This window comes from Cupressus sempervirens, chromosome 7 (assembly GCF_028749045.1).
Source record: "Cupressus sempervirens isolate cs-2001-9-10 chromosome 7, ASM2874904v1, whole genome shotgun sequence".
NCBI lineage: Eukaryota > Viridiplantae > Streptophyta > Pinopsida > Cupressales > Cupressaceae > Cupressus > Cupressus sempervirens.
The window spans coordinates 23,651,390-23,663,680 of NC_143124.1; the positions used below are offsets into that span (position 1 = coordinate 23,651,390).

Genomic DNA, 12,291 nt, shown 5'->3' on the forward strand with positions numbered 1-12,291 from the left:
AAGAAAACAAGCCAAAAATGCTTCTTATACAAACATCATCTCAAAGTAACCAAAGGGTCCTCCATCCTCCAATCTTGCTAGCCTCCAAAAAGACCCTATTATAGCTTATCCATTTGAATTATTTTTATGATCTTTTGGAAGCCCCATCATGTGTATCGAAGATAATATCATTTAATACATCTGTAATGGGCATTATATATTGTTTTCTCTTATATCTAAATTATACAAGATATTGTGGTAGAGTGTACAAATATCTCAAATATTTCATTTTCAAGGCCACAATCGGAAGACTCGACCTATTCATGGCATCATATGCATGTGATGATGGCACATTTCCATGACCACCCAAATATTAAAAACCTTTGAAGGTTGATTTTATAAGAACCGGACCGTTATAATACTCCTTTCAAACAATGATGAACCCACAAATTAACTTTATAACTCTAAGGTCCCGTTTGGTCGCAAGCATAGGAATGGAGAATAGGCATGTAATATTGGGAATAGGAATGGCTATTCCAATAACAAGTATTTTTTGGAATAGGTATAAGCTCATTTTAGAGGCAAAATGGGAATACGTATTCCTATTCCTTATTCCAAGTGACGAACCAAATAGAAAATGGAAAATGTATTCCAACTTTTCTATTCCTATTCCAGCAACCAAAAAGACTCTAAATGAATGAAACACTCCCTTATCTATATGACACCTCTTTTATTTATTTTTCCAATAATTTGATCATCTAGAACAACAAAAATGGTACGAGATAGGATACTTGAAGCATCCACCGATGATGAACATATCAGTGGGACTCGATGAGAGAGAAGAATCTTCACTGCTGGTTAAGAAAACGACAACAAAATAGATGATAAACAACATATTTACAAACACAACAAATAATGATATCTTACTACTTAGTTGTCTTAGATGCTCATCGTAGAGGAAAGTAGAGACCTCTGCAGAAAACACGGCCACATAACTCAATACACACAACCACATTATTCATATGACAAGTAACATGCGGCCTTCACCAAGGTGTTACATGGAATTGATGTTCCTCACATGTTCATATTATATCAGTTTCGTCTCCTTGATGATATTCTACTCAACCAATGCCAATATGGAACTTCACACGTACATGAATGGTTCCTTAATCAGATGTTTTCTCTCTCACAGATTGACTTTGATAATCATCTTCACATGTTCATTACTGCGTATGATAGAAAACGGTGGCCTCTACTTTAATGTGTTATTTATCTATAATCATTGACAGAATCAATGATTTAGATGTTTGCAACATACTATGGCCAAAAAATACATTCTTACCTGCATGCAATGCCAATGGTGGAGAAGATTTCATAGTTATTGGTCATGTGAAAGAATGATCACTTACCTCCATGGATTTGAATTATGATCTGATATATACGACGATCAATAATTAATCACATGCTTCCATGGAATTGAATTATAATCCGATTTATAGAACGACCAATAATTGAGACCGATCATGATCTGTATTTGGAGCACATTAAGTATCCCATTCCTGTCAGTCTTTTAATAACTGAGACACACTGTTATGTTTGTAAGAAGAAATATCCTTGTGAAAACACATCATAGATCCGACACATTGTCACAGAACAAGTGGATTCAAAAATTAGAGGGAAAATATTTTTAATCCAAAACATGGATTGCTAGGCAGATCTCTTCACTCCAAAACATGGATTCAGCTTTTAAACTTTGATCTGGGCTCAGATCTCTTCCATATTGCTTTGATAACAAATATGAGTTGTCAAAGATTGATTATTTTTAAAGAATGTGCATACCTTAGTACAAGAGAAACGTGCATTTTCAGTTTTATAAACTGCATAAGTGATAGGAATGGTGCTATAACTAATTGGCAGTTATACTATCCATGATATTATGCAAATAATTAATTCATTGAGAAAAATCCCTATAGTGTGAATTATTGAATCTCATATCATGACTACAAAGAATACAATTAATATATAATTCATTTTAGTACTTGAATCATGTATTCTTCATTATTTTAATAGTTTATTCTTTTGGAAGATTGTATCTTTCTTATTAAGGGTTTTTTAAGAATCATCATTGTGTGTCTATATATATATATGATAGGATGAAAACAATTTTTGACATTAATTAATCGAGGAAAAGACTTATGGTACAATTTATTAATGTTATATCATGTTACACAAAGAGAAAATATATTATGGGTATGTTGAATAGACCTTTCTAAAGGAGGCATGTAGAACAACTAATCATGCTACTCTTGAATATCTGTCTCCTATTTATTGCCTGATCATTGCAGGTGTATGTGACAAAGTAGGTGATAATGTTGCTACGGTGAATGTGATACAGCTGAACAAACACTTTCGTTTGCTGTGATACAAAATTGTTTTTCTGTTAAAAACTCTTCCTAACATCAAAGTTGTCATCTGTTCTGACATAATACTGTCAGCCTAAAAACATAGGGAAATTAAGTTTTATATACCAGGACCGTTAGGTATGTATTTGACATGGTTGAAATTTGTATACTGTACCAGTTTATTTTGTCTCTGTTGATGCTTTTTCTTGCAGAGTCTGGGAGAGAGATATTTCGGTATTGTCCACAATCAGATAAATAAAATATTTTTAAAATTATTGGTAATCAACTGGAATGAAATAAATCTTTTAACTTGGTTAAATAATTAAAATAGTATCGTTGAAAACGGGAAGTATTGATTCACTCTAATATTCGAAAGATTTTACTAGTTAATACCTAATTACTTATATCACTTTATATTATCAGTTTATAATATATTTAGTATAATTTATTTGTTCAAATTTTAAAAAATTGAGTTATAGACTTACATTGTAACATGTGGTAATGATCTAGTAAAACTGTAGACTGTTATACTTATATAAATATAAATTTGTAAATTATTGAAAATTTGTTTGGCAAACATTCTTTTTAACCAATTCTTTAGTTTAATAATGATAATGGACTGATATAAAAAATTAACAAACAAGCATGTAGTAGATCTAAGAAGATGTGATAGTAAAATAATACATTAATATAATTGTTATAATGTTCTTATAAGTACTGAATGGAAAGTCCCTTCACAAACCAATAGATGATATACATGATTTCAAATGAATTAATGAACTTCTTCAAATACATATGTATGCTCAAATTAAAATATACATATGCTAGGATATCTTATAGTAACTACTAACATATAAGTAAATTGTTCCAAGGATAATAGAAATCCCCCTCTATAACTAATGTTTCTACTCCACGAGACCATGTTTTTTTTCCTTAATTTTTGTACTATGCAGAATTTATTTTAAGTGTTAACACTCACACCATTAAAACCGTTGCTTCCATTATAAAATGTCTCTCACATTTGTTAAAATAATAATATAATGTAACATTACACCATAAAAATATAATGAATTCAATATTTATTTATTTTTATTAAAACATTAAATTAAGATTAGCATTACAGATTAGTCTTAACAAAAGTTACAATTAAACATAGATATAAATAATAATAAATTTAAAGAAATATATATTATAAAAATATTATATAATACAATAGAATTATTACTCTATAATTTTTGTATTTATTAATGAAATTATTATTATCTGTTTATTATATAAATTTCTTATGTATCATTAATTTTGTACAAATATTTATCTTGGTCACATTTAATTTTTAATTTTATTTGCTTATTTTCTTTAAAACAATTCTAAGAAGTTTCAAAACACCTCCACCACATTATTTAAAGAATATTTTGTTATAGACCATTACTCTTCCATATCCTTACATACAAACTTTATTATTTATTTCTCTTTATCAACTTTCATACTTATCCACATGTTTATAATGTTTCTCTCAATTTAGATTTCTAAAACTATTATTAATTGTTTGACTTGACCCCTATGCATTCGACTGTATCAGACATTATTTAACAAATTTTCGTACTTGCGCAAAACAACCCTATTAAAACATTAAATAATTAATAATTGTTATTATTCAGTCTTAACGGTGATGTGAAGAAAAGTAACTCTGATTCATATAGCCATTCCTGATAAAAATATAGATGAAGCTCAACATCCCAAGCATACAATCTTGGAGACATATATGAAACACGAAAACGTAAGAGCCGTTACAATTAAAAACTAATTTGTCTTGGCTTATTTCAACGTAGCAGTATCTGACTGAAATTATGTATGTCTTGGTCGGAAAGTATTAAATAAGAAATGCCAGCTTAAAGATTTGGACCATTTATAGAATAAGAAGATTAAGGTGTTTGTTCAACTATATCTGTATCCTCAAATAAGTTAGCATAGCAAACGTCATTTGATTTATTGTAGAGATCCTTTTTTATTTTAACTTCATCTACCCAAAACAACATAATCACCTAATTCATCGAATACACCTTCGATTGTCAAGTTATAAATAGGAGATAGAAGCTTTTGGGTACCATCAAATACTCAACACAAAAATGGCGTCAAACAGCATTAAAGTTGCATCAATGCTTCTGCTGGGGATTGTAATTCTTTGTACATCTACTTTTGCCAGTGCAAGCTATGAAGAAGGTATCCAAAAGCGTAACAATGTTGTGGTGAGGGGTAGCGTATTCTGTGACAGTCAACTATCAGAAACCCTCTGCTTATTACCAGGTGAATATGCAGTGTATTTTAATTATTATTAAGATGACACAAATTTAATAGTTTTGACAATGTCCATGTGTTAGATTTCTTATAATTGGAAGATAGTAATGAAATGGAATTGGATGCAGGTGTCTCGGTTGCCGTGGAGTGTACCATCATCAACAGCAACAGGAAATGGAAGAACAGCAATAGTATGGTTTATGTTGAAGGAAAAACATATGAAAATGGAGAGTTCACGGTGGAGCTTCCCAACATACAAAGCCTTAACCCTAAGAAGTCATGCTCGGTTAGACTTCTGAGCAGCCCTCATGAGTTCTGTGACATACCCTCAATCACTATGTCTTCCCAACTCGCCCTAACATCTTCAAATACCAAAGGAATGCACATCTACGAGTCTACTCCATTGTTCTACCGTCCATCCAAACAAGAAGCTATCATTTCGTCTCTTCCTCGTCGTAGAGCTTTGCAAGTTGGCATTCCTCCGCTACCCAAGTTCGGTTTTCCTCCTCTTCCTAACATTCCTTCCCTACCCAAATCGTCTCTTCCCCCTCTTCCAAGTATTCCCCGACTGCCCAAATTGACTATTCCTCCACTTCCTAATGCACCTCCTCTTAATATTCCAAATCTTGTTGCTCCTCCTCTCCCTAGTGCACCTCCTCTCCCTAAGTTGAGTGTTCCTCCTCTACCTAGTGTACCAACTCTTCCCAAATTAACTGTTCCACCTCTTCCTAGCGCAACCCCTCTACCCAAGTTGAGTGTTCCTCCCTTCCTTAATACACCTTCTTTACCAAACTTGGGTATTCCTCCTCTAAATATCCCTTCTATCCCACCTTTTCCCAAGCTTAGTTTTCCTCCTCTACCTAATCTACCTTCCTCATTTCAACCTTTTCCACTTTTCACTCCACCTCCACCTTCTACAAAGGACGAGACACCTTAGATCTTAGGAAATATTCCTCAACTATATTCACTTTTACATATGCATTTCTTTTGGGTAACACTTGATCTATTTTATATTTTTTATGTAAGATTGTGCTATTGTTACATCATTTGTTTGAAATAATTGGTGATACTAGTCCCATTCCATGGTGTTTGTTTGTATCTAACTTTTAATATATATTCTCAGTATTCACTATTCTATAAAATATAATGTATTGAGTTTTTTATTTAATCAAGATTGTTAAATTTAATGTGAATTCAAAGTCTGCATTTTCTTTCTAAGTTAAAGGGTGTTTTAATAAGCTTAATCTACGAGATTGTATACATAAATTATTTTAAATTTTTAATAATCTTTTTGAAAGATTATATGAATATGTTGCCTTGGTATTTACCTTATCCCAATTTCAAAAAAAATAAAAAAAATGTTCAAATGAAATTTTAGATCAAGCTTTAAAATGGTCATGGTTTATACAATTTTTGGTGGTCTTACTATCTTGAGGGTTTCCCCACCATCGTTATTAAGATTCCATTTAGATTTGTAGCAGTTATATTTGCACATATTCTTATGGAATAAAACTAAAATCTATGTCAATCTCCCTAGCTAAGCCAAAACGATAATATTATGTGAAGGATTGTGTTATTGTTATATCACTTGTTTGGAATAATTGGTGGAACTCATCCCATGTTCCATGATGTTTGTTTTGTATCTTAATATTTAGAATAATGTTCTCATTATTCGACATTTATTTATAAAATATAATAGTTTGGGTATTTTATTTAATCAATATTTTTAACCTTAATATGAATTCAAAGTCTTACTAGGAGTCTCGTGTATTTTCTTTCTAAATTAAAGAGAGTTGTCATACCCTTAATCTATGAGATTACATGCAATAATTATTCTAAATTATTAAGAATATTTTTGAGAGATAATTTATTAATTTAAATTGGATATTGAAATATTTATTTCTTTGACATGGAATTAAATTCACTTGTGCTTCATTCATCACAATATGTTTTTATAATAAGATAAATTGGAAAAGGGCTACAACCCATAACATCAAAATAACACCAAGTTCATCAGAAGTCAAAAGGGGATTCACCAAGAAGGAATACCAATAACTAACCACTACAAAAATTAGGAAACTACAACCAACTAAAGCTAAAAACTACTAAAATGAGAAATCACCAACAACTAACAAAATCTTGAGGAAAATTGCCAACTAACTATAACTAAATAAATGCTAGAAAAAAAACAAAAAAGCTCAAATAGAAGCACCACCAAAACATAGACCATGAGTCATTGCAAAAAACTCCAACACAAGAAGACTAGGAACCATCCTATTTGACCTTAGAAAACACATCCCACCAACAATTGATTCTAACACTACTTATTAAGCTCTTTGAGATTCTCATAGCAAGAATCTTTTGATGACATTTGACGGTTCAATTATGCTCTCAATAGTAGAATTATTTTGTTTAGCCTTTCTAGATGGATTGACCCTAGTTGAGATGATCTAGGTCATGGAGGGGGACACAAATTGCATCTTGTAACTAGACGAAATAGGAGTAAAAGTTGGGGTATACAATAGTTTTCTAGAATCTTGAATATCCATCTTTGTTGGGTTATCCAAGTCCATCACGTCAGGATGATCCATAATGCGTGAATATCTCCTCCATTATTTTGGTGCATCCTTTCCTTGAGATGGTCATGGCACCAGCTCTAGGGCCCTTCCTTTTCTTATTTATCCTTCTTTTAATCAAATGGGTTTTCTTCTCTTGTTCTGTTTTTTCCTTAAGTTTCACTTGGACTAGCTTCATCCCTAGGGCTTCATGGGTAGTTGGCGGGGCACTACTAAGTGGGATAGAAATCCCTACTAGGTTGGCCTATAGAGTATTTATCAATCTTTGAGCCTTTGCAATCTTCTTGGTTACTTATTAGTAATGTTGGCAATAGACTCATCTTGTATTCTTGGTTGAGTCGATGACTCACCATCCTTTTATTTTCCTTTGTCTCTACCTTGTGGATGATAGGATGTAGGTGGTGCTTCTTCATACTATTTGGGAAAAGGAGCCCTCTTGGGATAGGCCACCTCAAAATTCCTAAAGCTCCTTTCAGTCACTTTCTATGTTATCTAAAATATCAAAATTGGCTCATGCACATGCTAGACCATCGGGGGAAGAGGAAGGAAGTCTATCTTCTAACTTTTTTAGTCCTCTGGCAAATCACTTAAATGCTTGAAATTTTGTGTGAATGTTTAGAGATGATTATCCTCCATCTTCCTAGTTATCATTCAACTATATTTCTTCTTCCATGCATCAAAATGACTTGGGAGATCTGCCAAGAAATCCTCCAAATGTATATCATGGGGCCTATTTTTTATGCTAGCTCATCTAACCCTATTGGAAAGATCAAAATCTTGCCTCTGCAAAACAAGAGTAGAGCAAAAAATGGTTCTCCCTCGGTAGGGACACAAAACCAATGACACCATCCAAAAACAAAACCAAAAGACAACTACACAAATAGAGACAAAGGAAAACAAGAGAAAATTTGAAGAAGGGAGAGAATGTCACCAACCTGATAACTAGATGTCATTTCTAAGTTGCAATATAACACACATGCTATCTCAAATGTTCATAGCTAAATCAAATCACTACTCCTACATAATTAAGAACACCATAATTCCAAAAATGTCACTCACACAACATAATTATCATAAGGTAAAAACTAAAATGGAACTTATACCATCTAAAATAGCCTAGTTATTATGATGCTTAATGAACAAAAATTACTTTTACCTTATAGGTGAATTCCTTCTACATGTTGACCTAAGTGTTTCTAGAATTTCTTCGCATTATATTAAAAAACACAAGAGGAAAAAAACCCACAAAACCCAAATTTTGGTTCCCACCATCAAATCTTTATGAATATCTTCATTTATGCTATGAGAATGAAAAGTACACGCTCCTAGACATGGGCCACAAGAATTTGAGACCCAAAAACTGAAAACACTTCCACAATGCTTGCCTCCAAAGAGACAAGACCGAAGCAAAAAAGAGCAAACCAAACTTTTCACTGACAGAAAGTAGGAACAACTATGCAAGGAATAACAAATGGGGACTCAACTAGGCAAAAGCCTCATGAATTTGAGAACACCAACACTTTTCATTTGAAGTGTACAATTGCCTAGCCTTATGAAGCAGATTCTAGCAAGCACAAACTTAGGGTTTATATATCCTAACTTAGCATAATCCATGAACTAAAAATGCCAAGTTGCTACATGTGTGCTTTCAATGGGGTATATCATTCAATTTGTCAACCAAAATAGAGAAACCAAACTAGCCTAGGAATTTTCCCTTTTGCTTAAATTGAGAATTGTGTAATTTTGAGGATTGGGAATTTCTTTCCTCCAACTTTTGTATTATGTCTCTAAGGTATGAGAGGCAATACTTCTTTCCTCAGAATCATCAAACTTAGTTTTCTATTGCTAGGGTTCTTATTTCACCATCCCATCCTTGTGCATATAATTTATTTAAAGGAAAGAAACACCTACTTCCCTAGATATCAGTTAGCATTTGGTTTCATTAAGCTTGACCATGATTGATTTGTTCCTTCAATTATATTAATTGATTTTTTTAACAAAAATTATCAATAAGATTTAACTATCATAGTTTAAAGATTCATATACATACATTTTAATAAAATATTCTATAAAATTAATATATGAGTGAGTTCAAATTTAATTATAATTCTAAACTAATGTAGATGATTATATTTTGAAAGAAATTCTTAATCATTAATATATATCTAAATAATTTTAAAAATAAAAAAATGAAATGATAAAATTCTTCACTTCAAATAGAAGTTAAATGAAACTATTATTAAATTTATGAATTTTTTATATATAAATAAAAATTTGATAATAAGATTTTGCACTTCGAAAAAAGATATACTAAATTATTATTAAAAGTTGTAAATTATAAAGAGTCTTAGAGTCTATATAAGTTTAAAATGCCACTAAAGGTATTACATCATTTTTACTAAAGAAATAGAATGTTATCATTATTGGTGTCCTTGGTATCATAGCTCCCTGTTGTGTATTATTAGTAGGAACAACTCTTTCGTACCATATGCACTACTAGAACCTATAATAATAATCTGATTCACTTTTATTAAAACTCTCAAATATATCTCAATCAGCTTTTATAGAAATTAAAAATTTCTCAAGCCGGATTATAACTATTTTTTACAATGATCTTAGACAATATTGAGCACACACGAGTTTAGGAAAATATTCAGTGCTTGGTGCTCCTGTAACATGGGAATTTAAAAATATCTCAAGTTTAAATCTGATTATGCTTTTATAATTATGGATAATATATGATTATCTTCTTCTTAATTCTATTTTCGTTATAATTTCAATAATTTTTTATCTAGGTTCAATCAAGCATCTATACAATTTATCTTAGATAAAAGATCTATGACTATACTTGAGTCCATGGCTAAAAGAAGACAACACATTTCACTATTAGTATCTGCATTCTAAAGGCAAGGATTATAGTTTTTTTTTTTTTTTAAATCAAAAAGTGACATAGCACTTATATAATATATTTATTAATAAACTAGTTCAAGGGCTTATTAGAGAAAGAACTAGAACAAAAACTCTAAATCGTTGCCGAAGTACAAAAGTTTTAAAAGTTGATATGTCATACCAGGCATACCTACAACAAAATACAATTTCTCTACACTAAGAAAGAGTACCCAAAATACGATATATATCAATACTCAACAATGATCAGGGTCCAATTATGCCAATGAACCTCTCCTTCTAAAAGATTTAACTAAAATCAAGAGAGCTTTGAACCTCCTGTCTAATTGGAGCATTTGTGAATATGCACAAAGAATGTGCAAACTAATAGCCATGTGTCAATCAATTATAGTACTAGTTTCTATTAAGCTTCATTCATCTTCTTTGTGTCCCAAATATGGCACTTTTCTAAGCATGGGAATTTCAAAAAAATAACCTCTGAATGGCAAGATTCAAATATGGAGCCTTCACAACCAAGATTAGCTAGACAATCAACTAGTTTATTGCCCTCCCTCAAAGTATGAGAGAAACAAGTAGCTTGAAAAGAATCAATTAAATCCCAGCATTGTTGAAGGATATAGGCTAGTTTCCAGGTATGAGAAGATCGTGAGAGACAAGAGTTTATAATTACTTGAGAATCACCTTCAATATGGATGGTGGAAAAATTACATCTCTTTGCCAAAATTAGACCTGCCAATAGGGCTTGAGCTTCTGCAAGGTTGCTAGTACCAACTGGTAAAACATCTGCTTTGATTGCAACTACTTCACCTTGCCAATTCCTAATACAAGCACCCAATCCTAACTTACCAGGTTCCTACGAGAGCAACCATCAAAATTTAACTTTAGAAAATTTCTAAAGGGGGGAGACCATGTTACATGAAGTCGATCAGATTGATGATTAGAATTCCAGTTTGTAGAGAAACCTGGAGGTAACTTAATTTGTTTCCAGATTTTTAGAAGAAGATAATCCCAAGCAGATACTAAAATATTATTCATACAATTGAATATATTTGCATTTACTCTTTCTAAAATTGCATTCTCAATCGCATCTAGAACAGATTCTAGGTTTGATTTTTTATTACAAAAAATGATCTTGTTACGTTCCCACTAGATGGCCTACACCATAGTAGCTGGGATGCACTTCCAAATACTTCTAAATAGAGATCTTGAGAATAGAATTGGCCAAGATTGAAATAGGTCCCAAAGACTATTTGGAAAAGGTAAAGACATTTGAAGCTTGTTCAACACAAAAACCCAACACTGATAAGAAAAGGGACACTGGAGAAGGAGGTGATATGTAGATTCTAGCTCCTTGTTGCATAATTTGCAAATAAAAGATTCAGCAATACCTAGGTTGGACAATCGTTCACTGGTGAGTATTTTTTTTCTTAGAGCTAGCCAAGCAAAACATCCAGCCTTGGGCAACACACTGGAGTTCCAACAAAAGGAAAAAAGCTCTACACTTCCTTCTTGAATTATATGTTTGTCGTAGACCATAGTAACCTTCCTTGATTGAATAATCACCACCTTTGGTTGGGCCCCATATAACTATATCTTCCCTATTAGAAAGAAAGAAAATTCTTTCAGCAAGAGAGTACCTCAAGGAAAGGAGACTTGGCTGACTAAGCAGATGTGTTGGAGGTTCTTTCCAGAGAACCCTTCTTGAATGAATTTCAATAGCCAAAACATAGTACCAAAATGAAGAGCCCAACTTAGCTTTTAGGACTTGGCGTGCTTCATCCAACTTTTCTTGTCTACATAGAGGGGGAAATCCATTCCATGAGTCTTCCCAAAACTTTACTTTCTCTCCACTATGAATTTCCCAAGTAACATAATTACAAACAATATCCTTTCAAGACATCATAAAGTTCCATATGGCTAAACCTAAAGGAGGATTAGACACAGTAAAAATTTTGGAAGGACTTGGAGAATCTAAGTATTTTTCTTGCATGATTGAACACCATTTTGCATGAGATTTTGTATACATTTGCCACACAAGCTTGCCCCCAAAAGCTTTATTTCTAGTAGCAATATCATGTAACTCCACACCCCCAGATGCCTTATCATGAGACATTTCAACCAAAGAAACAAGA

At 32.1% G+C, this 12,291-nt stretch overlaps 1 protein-coding gene across 1 annotated transcript; it reads left to right on the forward strand.

Annotated features, from left to right (window-relative positions):
* Positions 1 to 4,502: 4,502 nt before the first annotated feature.
* Positions 4,503 to 5,844, forward strand: LOC149545241 (uncharacterized). Its single transcript, XM_089790604.1, has 2 exons — positions 4,503 to 4,685; positions 4,805 to 5,844. The coding sequence occupies exons 1-2, from the start codon at positions 4,508 to 4,510 to the stop codon at positions 5,611 to 5,613; spliced, it is 987 nt and encodes a 328-aa protein (XP_089646730.1). The 5' UTR covers positions 4,503 to 4,507; the 3' UTR covers positions 5,614 to 5,844.
* Positions 5,845 to 12,291: the final 6,447 nt, after the last annotated feature.